Source organism: Emydura macquarii, unplaced genomic scaffold, assembly GCF_026122565.2.
Source record: "Emydura macquarii macquarii isolate MOO-44397 ecotype Brisbane River unplaced genomic scaffold, CSIRO-AGI_Emac_v2 contig_1146, whole genome shotgun sequence".
In the NCBI taxonomy this organism is placed as follows: domain Eukaryota; kingdom Metazoa; phylum Chordata; order Testudines; family Chelidae; genus Emydura; species Emydura macquarii.
In genome coordinates, this window is record NW_027131283.1 from 12747305 (window position 1) to 12769326 (window position 22022).

The 22022-nt window shown below is 40.3% G+C and overlaps 1 protein-coding gene across 1 annotated transcript in view; it reads right to left on the reverse strand.

Moving 5' to 3' along the window:
* Nucleotides 1-8803: 8803 nt before the first annotated feature.
* The window catches only part of GOPC (golgi associated PDZ and coiled-coil motif containing), a 44216-nt gene continuing 30997 nt past the window's right edge, over nt 8804-22022 (reverse strand). The window contains exons 3-8 of the mRNA XM_067546644.1: nt 17745-17920; nt 16089-16254; nt 14807-14902; nt 13584-13748; nt 12659-12839; nt 8804-12160 (exon numbers count right to left, since the gene is read on the reverse strand). Of these exons, the coding sequence (XP_067402745.1) occupies nt 12042-12160; nt 12659-12839; nt 13584-13748; nt 14807-14902; nt 16089-16254; nt 17745-17920 (903 nt within the window). The 3' untranslated portion in view covers nt 8804-12041. The remainder of the gene's footprint in view (nt 12161-12658; nt 12840-13583; nt 13749-14806; nt 14903-16088; nt 16255-17744; nt 17921-22022) is intronic.

A 22022-nucleotide genomic window follows, 5' to 3' on the forward strand; every position in this document is an offset into this window, starting at 1 on the left:
CAACTCACTTTCTTATAGCTGTGCTGACTGTGCACTACTAAGGGGGTTAAAAAGACATAGCAATTTATTTTAGTCCCTAACGTCAGCAATTGACTCTGAATAATCCCATGGCACACATATATTTAGGGAGAAGGTGCCATTTCCACACAAACAAAAAAACTGATGATTTGTTTTTACTAAAATCACCTAATACAGCACCACAAGCCACGAAATCTATGCAGAAAGAGGCTGTTTCTAAAACCAGATAAGGATGGGGGGGAAAGACATCTTTCATTTTGAGAAAGTTACACCATATGTGATAAGGAAGGAAGCCTAATGTCTGACTTCTTCGGTGTTATCTTATTGTATTGTCTGGACAAAATCATTTGGGTTTCTTCATCTAAACTTCATTGTAATTGTTGAGATTTTCACCCAAGTTTGTCCTTCCAAACATACAAACAAATGTGCTGTCTGGTATGTGCAGAGGCTGTTCAGTATCATGTTTTCAGTAGCTTCTCTTGAGCAATGTAAGACACACACATCTGCCCACCACCACCACAGATAACTTATTGGCCTGGAATTTCCCAAAGTTTCTTATCCTGTTTATTTACAAACTATCATGCAAGAAGTCCATGAAGGATGCAACTGATTTGTCCTAGTCATGTTATCACTGCTTTTTTGAGACTTCACCTTACACTTTTTATAGTTAAACTATGATTTCATTCTTCAGCGCAGTTTCTTGGAGCGTGACATGTTACATCTGAACCTACCTACAGAGCACAATATCACTGACAATGCTTCCTGAAAACATTCTGGACTGAATCTGGGAACTCAGATGACGTAGCTAGACCAAAAATTTCAGCAGGCCTCACTGGAAAGTTCTTTCTATGAGCTGTGATGATCATTCAGTTTAAAAGGAACCACATGTTTGAACAACTGATTTCATCACCGCAATTTTGTGCTAGTAAATGTAGGAAGTAGACAGTTTGTCACAAATTATTCGGGTATTGTGGGGTTTCTTCAGTCAATCATACAGATCAGAACAGGCAATAATTAACCTTAAGAAGTGCATATACTGCTGTAGGGCAGGTGATCAGTGTCAAAAGCCTACTGTTTAAAGAAAGGAACCACCAAAAACAATTAAGTACAAAACAAGAAAATTATACAGAAAGTGGGACATCTAGGCTGATTGCTTCATAGGATAGGTAGATTACTAGAAGTTGTTTGAAGTAGGAGATGGCAGGACCTTGGTATACACGAAGACCCAGATCTTCAATGGTATTTGGGTGCCCAGCTCCCATTGAAGATCTGGGTCTTAGTGTACACCAACTCCCATTGATTTCAATGGAAGTGGGGCACCTAAATACTTTTGGGCCCAAGAGACTAATCCAGGAGGGAAAGATGGAAGAAAGGATGGTGGTATTATAACCTGTCCTCATCAGCTAAGGGGAGGAAAGATCATGACTTCATTTATAGCCACTTTAAACTAACATATTGAGCGGATTCATTTTATACTTCATACATATACTATAAACCAGAGCTTTTCCCCCCAAGAACCCAAAGCAATGTCCAAACATTAACTAACTTTCTACCAGATATCTGTCACATTTCACTGACTGATAAACTGAGGCAAAGAGGCATACAACCACTTGTCCACAGTCACACAATGGGTGGGGTGTCAATTAAGAAACAAAAACCCAGTTCCCCACACAAGACATAAAGGCCTTAAAAACAAAATCCTGTGTCTTGCAGGGAATGGAAACCTAGGTGATAAGACCAAGATGCCTAAAACAAGAAACAGATCTTACTTAAAGAGGCAGCTTTTCTTCACATGTATGGCTAAGCTTTTTATCCTTAAGTAACACCATCTGTTCTGACAGACAGTTTTATAAAATTTGAATAGGGCGACCTGGATAACGTGAGTATCCTGTCTTATGGAAATGTGAAAGTCATACTTTGTTGTGAAAAGAATGTGAACTGCTCTTCCTATTTGTCTTCTATAGAGACTCAAGTATACATAACACAGTGACATGACCAGGAGCTTTTGCAGGCTTTCCATCCAAGTCTGACAATAAATGGCTATTTTGGTACAGCAGCTGAAATAACTGTCATACTGCCTTATGTGTTTACACACACTGACATCTGGCATTTATTAAGATGCCCATTTATAAGCTCTAATTTATTTTGACTGGTATAATTCTGACAGGTAATGTCACACTCCATCCTCACCGTTCTCAGCCTGTTTTCCTTATTGGCATGAAACCATAAGCAACAATTCCTCTAACCAAGCATCTGGTAAACCAATTCATAACAATTCCAATTCTTTGGCAACTCCGGTAACATTATTCACTGTTCCCCCGAGGCAGAAAAAGAGATTCAAACAGATGAAATAACAGCTCGTTGGGATTTGCAGTGCAGTGCTCTCAAAGGTGATTGAATTAACCTCTCTCCTCCACAGAGCTAGTTTCAAATCCTGAATTAGGGTGCAGTGAAACTAAGGTGATGGTGATTCCTGACTTGTTTTCATTTATCCTCCTCCCAAAATCATCTTATGGCTTGACATAATTGGCTGCCTCTGCTTCCAGAGAGCCCCCAGGACTGGAAGTATTATAAGCCATAACTAAGGAGCATTGGCAGAGCAGCGTGTACACTACCTGCTCTTTCACTGCATGGTTTACCTGTGCCATTGTTCCCTGATGTTCAGGAACACTAAGTTCACTCACAAAGATGTAATAGTAAAAGTCACTGTTTCTACTACACGTGTAAGATCACATTAACAATTATTAGAATATTTACCTTGATGTTTAAACATGATCCTCCACTGATACCATTATCCAGTGATGCCTGAAATCAGGGCTTAAATTCTCAGAGAGTATTTCCTGGAGCACACCATGCCTCCCCACCCCCATTCTCCATGGGAGGCTTCCAGGGCTCAGGGCTTTAACTCTGCAGGAGGCGCTGGGGTGCGCTAGGGCTCAGTGCATCTGACCTGCAGGGCAGGGGTTCTCGGGGCTAAAATTTTTAAAATTTTAAAATTGCAGCTTGACAAAGCCCTGACTGGGATGATTTAGTTGGGGTTGGTCCTGCTTTGAGCAGGGGGTTGGACTAGATGACCTCCTGAGGTCCTTCCAACTCTAATCTTCTGTGATTCTATGAAAATATTTACCAGAACTCCACTCCGGACAACTCCTGCTGAATTTAAGCCCTGCCTGAAACCATAGCGATTTGTGTGTATATCATTGGAAGATCATGCTCAAACATCAGTGTAAATAGTCTAATCATTAATACAATCCTACAGCTGTAGTAAAAACAGGAACTTACATATCATAAGGTTATTACATCTTGGACCCCAATGCTAGCCATATGCTATCGGCCAAAAAGCCCATGTTCTTTCCAAAAGCTATATATCACTGGAACCATGTCTGAAGGACAAGTTTTGTTTAAAAATTTTAAATTAAAAAAAGTTGACTATGGTGGTATATTTATTTGCATTTTTTTAAACTCCTTTAGATCAAGTTGGCTTAAAGGATTTTAAAGGAATTTGCTGCCCCCTTGTGATAATAAATTAAAATACCAACTTCTTAGCATATTAGCATTGAGATTATGTTGCCCAGCATTAACATATTTTTAAAATTCTGATAAATTCCAATTATTTACTTAGAGAAATTGACAAGTTTTGTTTTTACTCCCATCTCTGGAGGTAGCACAAAATAAAGTTGCCCTTTTCCTATTTAATCAACTATCTCAAGCTGTTAGAACCACCACATTGGGTTACCTTAATGCATATGGGTCTTGTTAATAGAACATAGCTTGTGTCTCTCAAAAAAAGGTAAAATCAATTTGACAATTTTAGATTTAAGATTAACATTTTAAAAAACATTTTAGGACCAAACAAAATTTCAGAATTTTCCCCTCCCCTCATTCATCTTATGAATCTATAAGTTAAATTGACTGTCAAACTGGACAGAAAGGAAGATCTGAACATACAGGTAAAACTTACATGGTTGTGACTGAACAGTGCTGTTTTCACACGATTGTCTACATAGAAATCTTTACTTCAGATGGGCGCTTCCTTCTAGAAAGTCCACCTCATCTGTACCATCAAGTCCCAAACAGTAAGTGCTAAGCACAGAGGCCCTAATTCTATAATTGGTTCTACTTAGGCAGTCACTTGCACCTGTGTGGAATGCAAGATCAGGGCCCACATTTTGAATGCATTCGTACTTAGATCCTGTGGCTAGATGCTTTATAGCTTTACTTCCAGGTTTAGAAACAATAGCCTCCATGTGCAAAAATCTGAGATGCACCCTGTTATTTATTTATAGTTATTTCAATGGTATTCACTGTAGCTTCTAAGATCTCAAAATATGAATGTGGTAACTAGAATGTATCCCTCAAGAAATCACCTGAGCACTCTTTGTGTAACTAAGGGATAACTTTTTCAGCCCACCAATGGCCTGAACAATTAAATACACCATACGTATTGTCTCGACCTTTTCAAAACTAGCTAATCTCCAGCTGTCACCTAATGTCCAGTAGGAGATGATGTGCCAGGGAGGACAGGGTTTCTGGGTGTCTCTGAGTCCAGATCACCCATATCTCTCCATTTCTAGGGACCCAGCTTTCTGCTCTGGCTTGCTCCTTCCCACACTGCTCCATCTCAAGCCAGAAGTATCAGTATCAACAGCTCGTGTCACCAATTAAGGCTAAGGTGGGAAGAAGCTAGCAGGAAGCACAACAGGGCATGTAAAACAACAAAACAAAACCCCCTCCACACACTGGAAGGAAGGAAGCAACTGCAATTTGCAAACATTCCCAAAGTGGGGTTCAAGAGGGAGTGAACTGAAGTATGCCCATAAATACAGAGGGCTGAGGACAGATCTACTCACGTCCAGTGTCCTCAAGGTTAATGTTTCCCTTCTCTTAGGCAAACTGATACTAAAACACATGAAAGCTTAGACAGTGAGAAGGGAAGTACCCTTTGATGTTAACTTTTAGAGGATACCTCCACCATGATATGCTAGTTTCGTGCACTCACTTATATATGGTTAACAGGGAGATTAAGATTTAATCCAATAAGGACCTGCCAAGATTTACAAATATGTTTGGTAACAAGTTTGTTAACCTTCATTAAACAGGCAAGTCACCAGATGTCTCCCTGACAAGAGAGCCCTCCCTGATCCGTGACACTTTGATTGATCAAAGGGTGTCTATTGAAACACCTGAGGTGCCTTGTAATCACTTATAAAAACACGTGCTCTGCTTCTTGGCAGAGAACCAGCAGTTGGAAAGCAGTCAGCTGAGCACTCAAGTTGATGAAGTGAACCAGCAGGTAACTGGAACAGACTGCTGTGAGGAGGTAGGCAGGTGAAAGTGGCCATGAGGCATGTAAGCAACAGTGGAGCATTGGGTTATGGTGCTTGATGGGGAGCGATAAGGGTTAGGAAGCTGGGAAGACAGTCAGTGTGGTGGAAGAGGTGAGGACTTAAGTATGGTCTTTGATACAAATCCTCCCTGTTTGGGAAGGATGGTTTACAAAATATTTGACCATATTTGCATTATTTTCCTGCAATTTGCACACATTTCAATAAGCACTAGAGCCATGCCTTTTCAATGTCCTATCAATAGTCTTCCAAACATTGGCATTTGTGCACAGAGATGACAGGACTGCTAGCATGGATGCTACCAGGAAAATAATTACTTCACATAACATGGCCACACGTGCCAAATGGGGAAGGGAGAGAAAAGAAATGGAACTAATGCTTTTCTGTTAAAAGCAGCAATAAGTTTACCAGTAACTTGCACTCCTGAAATATGAAAGATTCACCACTCAGAGTACGTACTCTAGCATTCTTACACAGAGTTTTGGTCTGCAAAAAATACCATCCACATCCTACAAACAGGCCTGCTACATTGCCAGCCCTCGATTTCTCTGTGCAAAATGTTAGAACTATTTGACAATCACATCTCCTCCTTTTCAAGCCTACAGTTCAGACTTCCATGCTTCCGCCGCAAGAGTTGCTCTTACATGTGCCCCCCTCCCAGGGGAAACTAGGACCTAGGTTGTGCGTCTCTGGCAACGCCATGTGGCCTTGAGGGAAAAAAAACTGCAAAGAGGAACAAGCCAAAGACTCCAGCCAGTATGAGCAGCTGGAGAAACCAAAGCAGGGACTCCTGTATAGGGGGAAATGGGGTCCAGTTAGAGCCACCCTTCCTCCCAAACCCAGAAATATGTAGGGGAGACCCCCTATGCTAATCTAAGGAAACTAGGACCCAAATGATGCTTCCCCTTGGCCCCCGCCACCTGGGCTTGGGAGACAACGGTCAGGGTGAAGCAGCCAAAGACTCCAGCTGACAGGGCAGTGGTTCCCAAATTTTTTACCCCACAGCCCCCCTTCCCTCTGTCTGCACCCCCACGCGGGAGCAGGACCACGGTTGTGGTTGGGAGTGGGGCCACAGTTAGGAGGCTGCTGTCAGAGACTGAAGCTGGGAGCCAAGACTGTGACCTGAGCCCATGACTGGGGGGCAGGGCCAGAGCATGCTGCGAGGTGCTCTTCCCTCCCTGTGGGGGTTGGCCCAGACCCTGCTGTGCCCCCCCAGGACAGTCCTCCAGCATACCCCATAGTTCAGGGACCTCTGCAATAGGGGCAGCTGCAGAAGCAGCCAAAGCAGGGACCTTCGGACATACAGCAAAGTTTCTGCAGGTTAGGCTTTCTTTGCTATGTGCTGATGGCCTATTTGCTCCAACCCTCTTCCTCCCTCAGTCTCTTCTCCTTGGCTTCACTCCACATGTACTTTTCTTCCGTGCCCCGTCCCCATCCCCTTTCGCTTTTCTTTCTATGGAGCTGATTTCACTCCCCCTTCCCACCCTGTAAACTTAAATCCACCTACCAAAAAAATATGTGGAACTAACATGATTTGTGCCAATACATTGTTCACTCTGCTGGTGTGTTCTACCCCTTTGCCCACCCTGTGTGTCTGCTCTATTTAGACTGTAAACGCTCTGTGGCAGGGACGAGTTACAACTGTTAGTACAGTGCTTGCTACAAGGAGGCCCCACTCTTGGTTAGTCCTTAGACGCTACAGTAATACTGGATACTTGTTTGCAGCAACACCTTACAAGGCAACCGCCACTTATGAGCAACATTTCCCCTCGGAACACTTTCCCTACCATGAATTGTCCACTCGGTTACAGCACTATAGCTGCCACATAACAGCAACGTGTGACTAACATCACATCCAGGGGCAATGCCCGACCCCCACAAACTGCATCTTTCTTTTCCCTTCCTATCCCTGGCCCTTCAACACAGCTCCAGGGCACACAGCCCCATCCACTTGCCCTGCCTGACGGGGAAGTTTGGGAGGGAGGATCTGGAAGAGAGGGATGTGCCAGGGGAGCAGCGGAGGTGCAGCTGGAAGGTTTTCTTCTCCCTTTCTCAGCATCTGTTCGCAGGCAGCAACGTATGGGGTGTATTTGCTAATTTGCAGGGGTGAGTGTGGAGGACACCCCACCCCATGCACTCAGCTATCCCTTCCATCTCGGTAGCTGGCAGCAGGGTGGGGGTGGGCTGTTTGCATTGGGTGGGAGGGTGTCAGGGGACTTCCCTCCCCAGGGCACTCACCTGTCCCCTTCCCCCTCTCCCGTCTCCATAGTCCGTGCTAGAAGCTACCCACCTCTTCATTGCAGAGTGCACACAAGGTCCTTCGCAGCCGTCCCTCGCCAGGCTGGAGCATGAAGCTGCCATCCGGACCATCCTCAGCTTGGTCCAAGGCAGCTGGGCTCGCTCACCCATTTTGCCAACTGGGGACTTCCTTGCCAAACCCAGGATTACTCTCCCCCATTCCCCCCATACTTGGAGTCCTTCTCACCTGTCCCCTCCCAGTGTGGCTGCCCCCCCCCCTTCCAAAACTCTTAACACACCTGGAGTCAGATGACTCTCCCCACATAGCAGCAACAGTCGCATAGGAGCAACATAGCAAAAGGGCACAGATATGTTGCTACTAATGAGCCTCTACTATAAAACTTAAAGCAGCACAGAGCGCACACAAAAAAATGCTGTGTTTTAGGTTCTTGTGGATATCAGCTCTTACACGTGAGTTCACGTTCTTTTGTTTCCCCATAAGTAAAAGAAGAAATTTTAATTTGTTTTTTTATAATGTAACTTTTGTAACAAAGCAAATATTAGGAGCTCTTCAAAGGTGAACTGGAAAGCTTTAATAAAATTTATTTTAAGTGATTACTATTACTAAAGTTTCAAGGGATGGCACCTATTGTACCCCATGGTGTAAAAACCAGAAACATGTACACAACACACCTTTTATTCTTTTACTATATCAAATAGAAAAAGAATATACTCATGTTTTCAATGGTACCCAAAGATTTAATCATTTGACTGGTTTTAAGTGATCTGGATCTTTTTGATTGATGGTTACGAGATGTTTACAGCATTACTGTTGGCCAAACACCTTGTGTTTATCAGATTGTTCCCCCATCCCTGTGTAGAAAAACTGCAACAAGAAACATCCCCCAAATTTAATTATTTTTGAGATACCTCCTACACTTCCATCTCCCTCTCTTTTTATTTAATTTTCTGTTACACCTCACTGACCCAGATTGGATTAGCTTTAATCTTTTTAAAGAGTTTGATTTTCATCACGAGGTAGGTTTTAGCACTATGTCTTTTGCACATGGTACTCTGCATTTGGATGTATAACAATAAATTTAGCAGAAGATGATCACATGTGGTGTTTGTTGCCTAGTCATGTTTTATAAATAAAACCAAGGAAACCTGAAATGCTAGTTGCAAATTAGGAACAGAAATCATTGTAATGCATAAGATTTCATCTTTATTTACAGGCTAATAAAAAAATATGAAACTCAGCTTAACTAGATATAATACATTTGTTGCAAAATGTTACACCTTCCACAGATATGAGACCAACCCAAGATGGAAGGGCGGTTGGACAGATTATACAATATCTGAATCTTGCTTAACATATCCATGAATCAACATATCTGTGATAAATTTGAGATAGATACAAACCCTCTCCACGGCAATGAATATACTTCTACCAAGGAAATACTAAACACAATTTATGACCAGAGAGTTAATTTATCACCATCAAGCTTGTTTCTTAGTAAGCAGTGGTCCCAGATGCCTTCAAACTCCATCTACCTTTAAAAAACCAAGAGATAGCTGCTATCCCATTGACGATTTTAAAAAATGCCCAAGAAATTATCCATGCAAAACTGCACTCTATACTCTTTAGAACTTTGTTTTAGTATTTGAAGTAAAATATATACAAGTAAACAATGTTCTATACTTTTTTTTAAATAAAAATGAAAATCTCACTTTCCTTGGAAACTCAAGTCTAACTCATTCAACCCCTGGGAACCAGTGGATTTGAGTGTTCCAGTTATGGCAAAACAGGGTAAAATATATTTATAGATTGCATTTAGGTACTGGCAACTTGTTGCTAAACTACTGTCAGTTTAAAAAAGAACTTTTTATAGTTTCACTATTGTAACAGTAAATCTGCATTGTTATAGCAGGAAGTATGGAGTCCATCCATGCTATTCTTTCACTGAATGTCCCAGCAACATTGTCTGAGTCGGGGCTTCCCAAAAAAGATCAGAAAAACAGACATGGGGGAAATTTGGCATTAATTTGTCAATGCTAGTCATCTTCCCAGCCACTACACTACTTCTATCACTGATCTCACATACAGGGTGATCAAAGCAGCAGTGGAACAGAGTCTAGCAAGTCAGAATTTGAAGAAGCGAAGTGGTGATGGAAAGAAAATTACTTCAGCAACCGTGTCCAACGTCAAACTGGAGGTGGCCAAAAGTATTTCAAATGGAAGATTCTAGGTGCTTGAAGGGAGAAGGGGCTTCCTCTTTCCCCACAGATAAATATCCCAGTGCAGCTTTCCTAGATTTTTTTTTTTTTTATTAAAGGATATGAAACTATTTGGACACTTCAAGAGGCCATGTCTAACATCTTCAAACACAGAGGGAATTCCAGAAAAGTGAAGACTGAACGACCTTCTCTGACAGAGAAGCATGAGATCTATGCTACACTCAGTTTCAGCGTACACCTTACTGGAATGACAGATGTGACCCAATGAAAAATGAATGTCTGGATGCAACATTACAGCAATAAATTCACCTGCTAAAATGTACCTGAAAATGTCATGTGATACATGAAGCTTCAGATGCATAGAAAGATCCTTTCATGAGCAACCGGTGATATGTTTCATATGCGTTCAGCCCTATTTTTAAATACTAACTTCTGCTTAGAGGCAATATTAGAGTATTTTAATATGTTCTACCACAAATAAATGTGTCTGCAAATGAAGCAGCTTGTTTGAGTGAATGGAACCATGCACAAAAATTCATGAAAAGAGCAACAGTTAAAGGTTTTATAAATAACAAAATCTTTGAATAAAGTATATACATTTTAAAGATCTCTCTATAAATATATATATAGTGCTCCTAGGAGGGACAAGTAACTGTGTTCTACATCAGAAGTTTTGAACATTAACTGATATTCCTCTAAAGGCCTTCTGAGATTTTTTTTTCTATTTATGTATATCCAATACAGTAACATTTGCAAAACTGTTATTTCACATTAGTTCCACTCTCAGAATACAAAATCTCATCTTTTCACATTACAGTTTTACAGTCTGCAGAGCAGTGAACAGGAGAACAGGCATTTCGTGCTTAATCCTGGGATAATAAAAGCTATTACACTTTTTACAGTTTACAAATGGAGCATATTGTGTTTTACTAAAGTATCTATAGATAGTGTGAGAAACTAGCCATGAAAATCATTATTTACTTTACCATTTTCCAAATATAACAGGCCTTTAGATGTACATCAATCACCAGCAATTTTAGGATGTAACTGTTCTTGGAAGGCAACAGTATTTCATTTCAACAGTAACAATAACAATGCTATAGATTAACAGGGCTGTCATACCATAACACATTTAGGGCCAGATACTGCATGGTCCTGAGCACCTGCTGTGAGGTATGGCGTGTCTTCAACCCCTTTTGATGTAAAGACTATTTCAATGGGAACTGATTGTGTTCAGTGCCCATCCAAAAGTACTCAGCATCTCATAGGATCAATCCCATGATGAACAACTCAAAATGTATAAAACTACTTCATATCAGTTCTAACAGTATCCATTTAATAAAGAATACTGACTGTATGATGCTCAGATACAATGTACAAGGACAGACATAATTCTGAACAAGCTCTATGCCATTTTTACACTAATTTTGCATTTAAAAAAACAAATAGAGCAGTATACTGTTTAAATACTTTTGGGAGAATATTTTAAGTGCAGCATTGATTGGCAATAAATTGTTTAAAGAAATTAAATAATGCTGAAAATCTCCTCACATGAAAAATGATCATGGATTGTGAGATCTGAATTCACAATACTAGACAGTTGTTCTTTCCACTTTTGTTTTTCTTGAAGAAAAACATTTGCTTTTTACTATTACGTGAAAATCTGAGTCATGACATTTTTGGCTCCTCCCCCCGGCTTTTTTTAAATTGCAGTTCAAAAAACCTAAATGGAAAATTCAGGGATGCAGTGGTAAATATTCACTTCTCCCCTTTTTAACAGTTATATGCTGGTTCAGCATCAAAGTACTGTTAATTCTGTACTTTTATGCAGTGACAAAGGAACAAAATAAAGCCGGCTACAATTTTATTCTACATCCTTCAAGGACATCAGTAGGATCCAAAGTTGAATGTATTAAATTATCTTTTGGAAACCACATGCTTTGGTTCTTACAGTTCAAGGAAAATTAATTTTACATGCAATGTGTTAACTACTGTGAATCACAGAGGAACAGAGTTTTACACGTTACGAATTGCTCACAAAGAAGCCCTGAGGTAACCGCCATTTTTTTTCAGGCAACAGTAATACAGGTTTCCTTTGACTTTTAATAGTCCTTTTACAAGCTACCATGGTATATAAAATTTAGAACAGTCTATACTAATTACCAATCTTTTCCGAAGAAGTGATCAGGCCAGTCAATTTCTTTAGGACAAGGACTCAGCAGAATCAGCTAGTTTGGGTGCAGTCTCTTCTAAGGGAGTTTGAACTGAATTTCCTAGGTCTCCATTTTCATGTCCATCAACACTTGGTTTCTTATCAAACACTGCAAATTAAGAAGAATATTTTTTTAAACAGGAGCTGAAGTGATCTGGGGAATTACAGCCCAATTAGCTATTCTTCAGGAACTGGAAAACTCACTCAAATAATTAAAATACAGAACTATAAGACTCCTGGATAAACATTATATGATAGGAAAATCATGCTTGTCTAATCTAGAAGAAATATTTGAATACATCTACAAAACAGTGGACAAAGAAGCACCAATTGTCAATATATTACGACTGGCCAAGAGTCAGAAACCAAAAAGTAGAAAGTCAATTTTCAGCATGGGAAAAGGGTTAAGAAGTAAAAAGCTGCAAATAATACAGATTTATCTTGGTTAGTCAAGATGACTGAATGAGGAACTTCAGAGGGACCTAACAAAGCCAGGTGAGTTGGCTGCATGATGGTAGATGAAATTCATTAAAAATTCTTGATTCCAGTCAAACAGGTTTGAATAATGATGTTTCAGCTTTTAACATTTAGGCAAAAGAAGTTTTACCTTCTGATGGTTTGACATCCACACTTGCATGTTTCCTATTAGAACCTGAATTTCCACCTTCCTCCAATTCATCAAGATACAAGCGATAGCGATGTCCACTTTCATCCTCATATTCTACATTTTCATCATCTGAGTCTACCTCTGGAGCAACATATACCACTTCAAATTCAATCTCCCCTCTCTAGAATACAATGAAGTTTATCATGTTACTTATTTCACAAAATGGCTAGGGTTAAACTGGACTACTAACAAATATATTTTGTTGAATATCTGAAACACTTTGAGTAAGTGGTTAATTCAGATATTTTCCCATTGAAGTGCAATAATAGCTCTATAGGTTGCATTGATATTTGCACTAAAGCAGGGATTAAACATCTTTGCTATGCATGAATAATAGTGTATCATCCCCAAATTTACAAAACTTACTGTTAGTGGAGAATGAATTTACCAAGTATATAAGTAAATCTGTTAATTATTTGGAGAGGAAAGGCAGTGCGTCAAGGGAGTCCATGGCCATGGTACATCATGAAAGTTGTAGTCTAGCACACCAAAAAGGAGGACAGGAGGGGACTAAACTACAATTTTCATGAGATATCACGGCAATGTTTCCAAATAAAAATAATATTTCAGATTTTGGACAAAATATGGTTTTCAACAGCTTAGTACTGACAGAGAGAAGAATAATCAGTAATGCTTCTTTACACCTTTAGATGCTCATTGGAAGTCTTCAATCTGAGTGCTGACCTAGCCTATCTAAAAGCATCAAAGCAGTATCTAAGAGCATCAAAATAGAAGGTTATACAACTGCAGGAAACACTATCTAAACACAAGTGCTGAGGTTAAAAGAAAATTAAAATATGCCAAGCAACTCAGTACATAAGAAGAAAGAACACATATGCACACACTGATGGATAATATAAATCACCTGCTGGGAAAGAATGGTCACTGCTTCTTTATGTTTGGCATCTCTCAGATTGACTCCATTTACTGCCAGAATGGCATCTCCAACATGCAGACCACCACATCGGTCAGCAGGCTGACCAGGGTGGATTTCAGAGATTAGTATTGGAACGCCGTGCTCTTTCCCACCCTATCAACACAAAAAGGTGTGTGGGTGGTTTAATATCCATTAGCAGGAAATTGAACAAATATGAGTTAAATACTCCAAAGAGTGAACGGTGGTAATTCTGACAATTAACAGAAAATAATTAAATATTTAAAGCAGATATACAAATTGATGAAACAAGATCATAAAGTAAAAAATGTTTTTAATACATCAGACACCATGTCAGTTACTTAGCAGCTACTTGCAGGATGCAATAAAATATAGGCATGAGGGCCAGAAGTTAAGCTCAGTTGCTTAAAAGTTTGCTATCTGAATGAAAGTGACCCAACTTTCAAAGGTACTGGGTGTCTGCTGCACTCACTAAGTTACCCTTTGAAAATCAGCCAACTCTTATTTGGATGTATGAGGTTGACACCCACATTTGAAGAAGCTGGCCAATGCCAAGATTTTGAAGCATTTCCATTATAAACCCTCATTCTTCTCTCTGCTTGCTAAAATTATATTCATTGGGTGTCAGAATTCACCACTGACTAACCTGCATATAAAGCCTAGCCCCAGAAATAAAATATTATTGGGTTTTTTAAATGCATGTTTGGTCTTGCTGAAGTTAGGTTTTTTAAAAAAAATTAGAGGTTTCAGCTGTTTTTCAGCTATGTTGCACATTCTAGAACTCTAAATGATTTGTATTAGTTTGTACATGCAGTCTAATCCTCATGAGATGATATTAAAAGCAGTAGACTTATTGTTCCTTATTTTATAAAAATAATCCTGCTAAATTTAACATCTTCACATTTCAAGTTAATATTTCTGTACATTTCCAACAGCAATTCTTACATTGAATAATACTTGAATGGTGAGAGTACAAACTACTTTTTGTTCTTCATAAACAGAAGTGTGTAACAACCGTTTCTATTTAAGTAGATTACTACTTATCTGTAATATTCCAATTTTCCAACTGTCAAAAATTGGCATCATTGACTGCTACAGTATCACCCAAACTTATCACCTCAGCGACAGGAATGAACTAAAAGTTAACTGTATATGAGGACAGAAAGTGGAAAATAGGTTTAAGTATTTATTACTGTGATTGAAATGCCGAGTCCTTCATGGTCTTCTTTAACAAGGAGAACTTTTCTGATTGGACCAACGCCTTGACTCTTCTTTAAGGAGTCTGGTTCCTAGTTTAACACAAAAAAGAATAAACACGTGAACCAGAAGGTAATTTTATGGCTGTTTTTTCACATGCAGAAGAAGAATATAAACAGCAGCAGATAAGTTAGAGTATTCCTTGCCAGACAAACTGTGAAGCAGAACTGATGATAGGAACAAAAGAGACCATCATCCTACACTCCTGATTGAAGGTAGAGTTCCTTTGGCACCAAGAGATGGATGAGACAAAAATCACCCCTGGAAAGGAGAAGTAGACCACACAAAAGCTCACATTTGAAAGCTGAGGATTCACCACACACTACTAGAAATTATATTTGACATCAGGTGAAATAAAAAAACTTTATGAAACCATACAGTGATATATTCAATACATTCAATATACAGTCTCAGGCATTTCTGATCATTTATTCCAGTAGGATATAAGAAACAAAATACAACAAAATACATTCATTCTCAAAATCTCACAAAAGCAGAATATAACAAAATATTTCTTTTCCTGTTATTTTTGTTAAATTTGTTGTTGCTATTATACATTATGAGAAAAAAGTAACTGCATAGAAAATCTACAGGGCTCAATATTTTTATAAGTAATGAGTGACTTTAGGTGATTTTTTTTAGATGCTTTTAAGAGGCTTTATTTCAAAGAACACTTTCTATAAAACCCAGGATTATTTAAGGTGTATCCAGTTGCAGCACCTAAAATCACTAGCCACTTTGAACATCTGGATCAGGAATTTGAGTTCACTCCTAATTCTAATTAAGTTTGTTGTTCAGATTTTTTTATAAAGATATTCTGACAATAAACACTATTAAGCCCAATTTTTTTTAAACTATGTGCCCGAAATTTGGCTCCTAAATTCATAAGTAGGCACCTAAACAGAAGTAGTCTCATTTTCAGAAGGGCTGAGCACCCATCACTCCCAGGGAAGCCAATGGTAGCTGCCGGTGCACATCATCAGGCTATTTTAGCAGTCACTATTCAGGACAGAACCACACTTTAATCCACTATAATATATGTAACACCTTAATGGCTCAGATTATATCACCACATGCAAGGGAATATAAACTCTATATCAGAACAAGCATGAAAAGGGTAGATTATACATATTAATTCTCCCTCGAAAGCTGTGAAAGATTTATGGAGAAAATAGCGGAAGGCAGGCTCACTAAGATAAATGTCAAATTTCAGCTTACATGCCCTGGTGGTGCTTGCATTGGTCGTTTCAGGTCATTACGACCCCGACACGCTCTAATTACAGTTTTGTGACGATGCAGGTGTATTTCTGCTTCTAGCTGGTTCCAAAGTTTATCATGAGCAGGACCTTTCATATCTCGACCTAATAACTGAATCTGCTGGACCCTACAAAATGAGGAAGAAAAAGAGTATGTACATATATCACAACTGAAAATTGAGGTGATCCAGAACTTACAATTTAACTGCTCTAGTGAACTGCAGTGTTGTAACATGCATCAGTTTGCTCAAACTAGCACAACTGCAGCACTGCTAAGCATGTACGCACACAGAACTCCCTGAAAGTTTCAGGACCTATGGATTGCTGTACCTACTCCACAATAACCAGCACAGCTCCTTGAAGCCAGTGTACATGGTTTATTAGGTGAGAGATTTTGCTTAAATCAACTGTAATGGCAAGACTTTCCCTATCTAGTGAAATCCTCATTTCCCCCAACCCCTTGAACTCTGGACCCTGCCTCAGAGGCCCATTCCCCACTGGAGACCACCATTTGGTGCAGAAACCCGCAACCATTTCCCTGGGTGTTGGCAAGAAACATGGTCTGGCAACAATGGAAATGCAGCAATGACAGAGAAAGAAGCTGTCTGGGCTCCCCCTGCAACCCAAAGGCCAATTTTTTTTCAGAGGGCAGCCTTGGAGGACTGTGTCAGTGGACAGTGGATGAAATCATAGCAGAGGGGTACTATGGAATAGAGGATAATTTAATATCCATTTTAAAACAAAGAACTGGAGAAATAAAAAATAGACAAGGGGTAACAAAATTAAAAAAAGAGAAATAACAATAGCTTTGCAGAGGGGTAGTTGGGGATAGTTTCTATACATTTTGAAAGATAAAAGAAACGATGTATACTTACCACCACCCTCACCACTGTTTATCTGTTCATTCACCTTCTCACACCTTTCACTGGATTTTTGTCTTTTCAGATTTTAAGCTCTTTGAACTAGGGACAGTGTTTTCCTATATGCTTGCAAAGTACTAAGCAAAATGTGGCCCTGTCCCTGAGAATGGAGTCTTTAAGTGTTATAATATTGTTACAATATAAATAAATAGTAATTTTACATTTAATTTCCCTTTTTATTTTTGAATAAATATGGTTCTTTAAACAATTTTAGAATTAGGATATTATTGAGGTAGTCACCATAGGTCATTCATGAAGCTAAGGAAAACAAACTTTTGTTCTATGGGAAGAGAAGGAAATGTATCTTTTATTTCTCCCTGGAGAACAGACATTTGCTTTTCTTACATGGGGCAGGAACCTGACCTGAAATATTCAGCCAATGCTTGGGCAGAAGTATGCATATTCCTAAAAGATGCTTCCAAGCTGCTGGTTACAGTTAGCAATGGACATATCAAAAGCCTGGTTTATTTTCAACAGCAGGAGGAACAGAGGAACTATGGATAAACATGTCCTAAGCCTTCTTGAATTCTGACTCTCACATAAAATTTATTATTATTTGTATTATCGTAGCACCTTTGAACCCCAGTCATGAATCAGGACCCCATTGTGCTAGGCATTATATAAACAGAACAAAAAGATGGTATCTATCCCAAAGAGCAAAATTCTCATGGTGTGGACATGAATTTACTGTTACAAACCTTCCAGCTAGTTCTTTATCTAAGTATTTGGCTGCCAATCTTGCCCCATAAACCTCAGCCTGGAGCACAGCTATATGTCGACGAAGTGCCTCATTTTCTTTCCGCAGTAACTTCACCTCAGCTTCAAGCTGAGCTTCTTTCACCTTTTCTTTCTTGTTGGCTTCAAGCTCTCTCTCCTAAAAAAAATGAAGAAAAAAATTGGCAGTGTTTCATCTCAGTTATTTCAACACCACCATTAAACATTTCTGCAAATAAACATGAAATAACTGCCAGCATTACAGAATGCATTACTCCCTCTAGACAGTATTAAAGCGATAGTTCCTTTATTATAAAGACTCTTACAAGAGAGCCATAAAATTGTCTTAACTGGGACTAACTTTGTCTACATTACAAGATCCTTTTATTTTCTTAGGGGAAGGGCACCCAAAAAACGCAGAGAGGAAGTTTCAAAAGGCACAAAGGGCAATTAGGTGCTCAAGCCTACTGAAAGTAAATAGAAGCAGGCACCTAATTCCTATTTGTGCTTTTGAAAATCTCTGCCCTAAACACCAATAAAAAGACTTTTAGACAAATACTATGTAATAAAGTCATCAATTTGAAACAGAAAATTAAAAATAAAATTAGTTACCACTTCATTAACAGATTATGCCTTAACATCAAATTATCTATATGCTATCAAATGTGTGGTAAATTTAAGAAAAGTCAGAGAAGGTCTTCAAAATATATGACAGACACACCCAGTAATGATCTATCTGAAAGGAACTGGCTGTCATGCCTGGCAAAGGTTAAGAACTGCCTCGCTTTGGAAATTATTTGGAATTTTATTTCCAATGGTAGTACATGCTACATATTATTTTACTACTAGTAGTTATTTATATTGCCATAATAGACAGGAACTCTAGTCCTGGATTGGGACCCCACTGTGCTAGCATGCTACCTAAAAGACAATCTATGCCCCAAGGAGTTTACAATCTAAGACGAGAGACAACAGATGGATTTACACAGATGGGGGAGTATAAGGAAACAATGAGACAATATTGGTCAGCATGACAGCTGCTGGTGTACAGACCACTGTCTGTCTGTTGTCAAGTTTTTTGTAGGCTTTCTGGCAAAGTGGAGGTTTGAAGTTGGATAATAAAGTAACTTTGAGGATGTTTACAGGGAGCGCTTCCCAAGCCTGTGGAGTAGGATGCAAGAAAGCACACAGATGCTTGTTTGAAAATTTAATAAGTGGGTGATGGAGGCTGGCATCATGGGCCCGATCAGAGGTGGGAGTGACAGCTCAATACCTAATGAGAGATGATATGTTCAGTGGGGATTAAGTGCGAAGGGCCTTGAAAGTTAATACAAGCAGTTTATGTTTGATGCAGCTGAGAAGGGGAGCCAGTGGAGGGATGCAAAGAGGGGAGTAACAAGGTCAAAGCAATGGGGTAGGAAAATGATCTTTGCAGTAGCATTCTGAATGGTTGAGTGGGGCAAGATTGCATTGGTCAAGACCAGAGAAAAGGATTTTGCAGTAATTCAGACATTTGAGTAATTGAGAGGGTGACAGCTTGGGCAAAAGTTTGAGCTGTGTTGATAGATACAAAGAGCTGTATCTTAGAGATGTTACGCAGAAATAATTGGCAAGGTTCAGATATAGCCTGGATGTGAGGTCTTAGAGGTCCAACTCGAAGATGACATACCCAAGTTATGGGCCTGAGTGACAAGCAGGATATTGATGTTGTCCACAGTGATCAAGAAAAGAAGCAGCAGGGACGGCAGAGATTAGCATCTTTGTTTTAGTCATTTTGAGCTTGAGCGGGCAGTGAGACATCCATGTGGAGATGTCAGAGACAGGCCAAGATTTTAAGCATGGACAGGAGGAGATAGTCTGGGGATACATATTAAAGTACATAAGAATGGCCATACTGGGTCAGACCAATGGTCTATACAGCCCAGTGTCCTGTCTTCTGACAGTGGCCAATCCCACATGCTTCAAAGGGAATTAATAAAACAGGCAATCATCAAATGATTCATCCCCTCAGCCATTCCCAGCCTCTGGAAAACAGCAATCCCTGCCTATCATGGCTAATAACCATTCGTGGACCTATCCTCTATGAACTTATCTGGTTCTTTTTTGAACCCTGTTTTAGTCTAGACCTTCACAATATCCTCTGGCAAGGAGTTCCACAAGTTCATAGAATCATAGAGTCGGAAGGGACCTCAGGAGGTCATCTAGTCCAACCCCCTGCTCAAAGCAGGAATAACCACAGCTAAATAATCCCAGCGAGGGTTTTGTCAAGCTGCAGCTTAAAAACTTCTAAAGATGGAGATTCCACCACCTCTCTAGGTAACCCATTCCAGTGCTTCACCACCCTCCTAGTGAAAAACTTTTTCCTAATGTCCAACCTAGATCTCCCCCACTGCAATTTGAGACCGTTGCTCCTTGTTCTGTCACCTGCCACCACTGAGAACAGCCTAGCTCCATCCTCCTTGGAACCCCCTTTCAGGTAGTTAGAGGCTGCTATCAAATCCCCCCTCATTCTTCTCTTCTGCAGACTAAACAAGCCTAGTTCCCTCAGCCTCTCCTCATAAGTCTTGTGCTCCAGTCCCCTAATCATTTTTGTTGCCCTCCGCTGGACTCTCTTCAACTTGTCCACATCCTTTTTGTAGTGGGGGGGCCAAAACTGGACACAATACTCCAAATGCAGCCTCACCAATGCCGAATAGAGGGGAATAATCACTTCCCGCAATCTGCTGGCAAGGCTCCTACTAATGCAGCCCAATATGCGATTAGGCTTCTTGGCAACCAGGGCACACTGCTGACTCATATCCAGCTTCTTATCCACTGTAATCCCCAGGTCCTTTTCTGCAGAACTGCTGGCTAGCTCATCGGTCCCCAGTCTGTAGCTGTGTATGGAATTCTTCCGTCCAAAGTGCAGGACTCTGCACTTGTCCTTGTTTAACCTCATCAGATTTCTTTTGGCCCAATCCTCCAGTTTGTTTAGGGCCTTCTGTATCCTATCCCTACCTTCCAGGGTGTCTACCACTCCCCCTAGCTTAGTGTTATCTGCAAACTTGCTGAGGGTGCAATCTACCCCATCCTCTAGATCATTAATGAAGATGTTGAACAAAACCGGCCCCAGCACCGACCCCTGTGATCAGCTGCCAGCTAGACTTGGAGCCATTGATCTCTACTCGTTGAGCCCTATGCTCTAGCCAGTTCTCTATCCATTTTATAGTCCATTAATCCAGCCCATACTTCTTTAACTTGCTGATAAAAATACTGTGAGAGACCATATCAAAAGCTTTGCTAAAATCAAGGTATATCACGTCCACCGCTTTCCCCACATCCACAGAGCCATTCCCCTCTTCATAGAAAGCAATCAGGTTGGTCACGCATGACTTTCCCTTGGTGAATCCGTGTTGACTGTTCCTGATCACCTTCCTCTCTTCCAAGTACCTTAAAATAGATTCCTTGAGGACCTGCTCCATGATTTTTCCAGGGATTGAGGTGAGGCTGACCGGTCTGTAGTTCCCTGGATCCTCTTTCCTCCCTTTCTTGAAGATGGGCACTATATTTGCTTTTTTCCAGTCCTCAGGGACCTCCCCCAATTGCTACGAGCTTTCAAAGATAATAGGCAATGGCTCTGAAATCACATCAGCCAACCTCTCAGCACCCTCGGGTGCATTGCATCTGGCCCCATGGACTTGTGTATGTCCAATCTTTCTAAACAGTCTTGGACCTGTTCCTTCAGCACTGCGGGATGTTCACCTCCTTCCCATTCTGTGCCGCCCAGTGCAGTAGTCTGGGAGCTGACCTTGTCTGTGAAGACAGAGGCAAAAAAGGCACTGAGTACCTCAGCTTTCTCCACATCCTCTGTCACTAGGTTGCCGGCCCCATTCTGTAAGGGGCCCACAGTTGTCCTAATCTTCCTCTTGTGGCAACATACCTGTAGAAACCCTTCTTGTTCCCCTTCACGTCCCTTGCTAGCTGCAACTCCAATTATGCTTTGGCCTTCCTGATTTCATTCCTGCATGTTTGCACAGCATTTTTATACTCCTCCCTAGTCATCTGACCAAGCTTCCACTTCTTGTAAGCTTCTTTTTTGTGTTTAAGTTCACCAAAGACTTCTTTGTTAAGCCAAGCTGGACGCCTACCTTATTTGCTATTCTTTCTGCACATCAGGATGGTTTGTTCCTCTGCCTCAATAAGGTTTCTTTAAAATACAGCCAGCTCTTTTGGATTCCTTTCTGCCTCATATTAGCCTCCCAGGGGATCCTGCCCATCAGCTC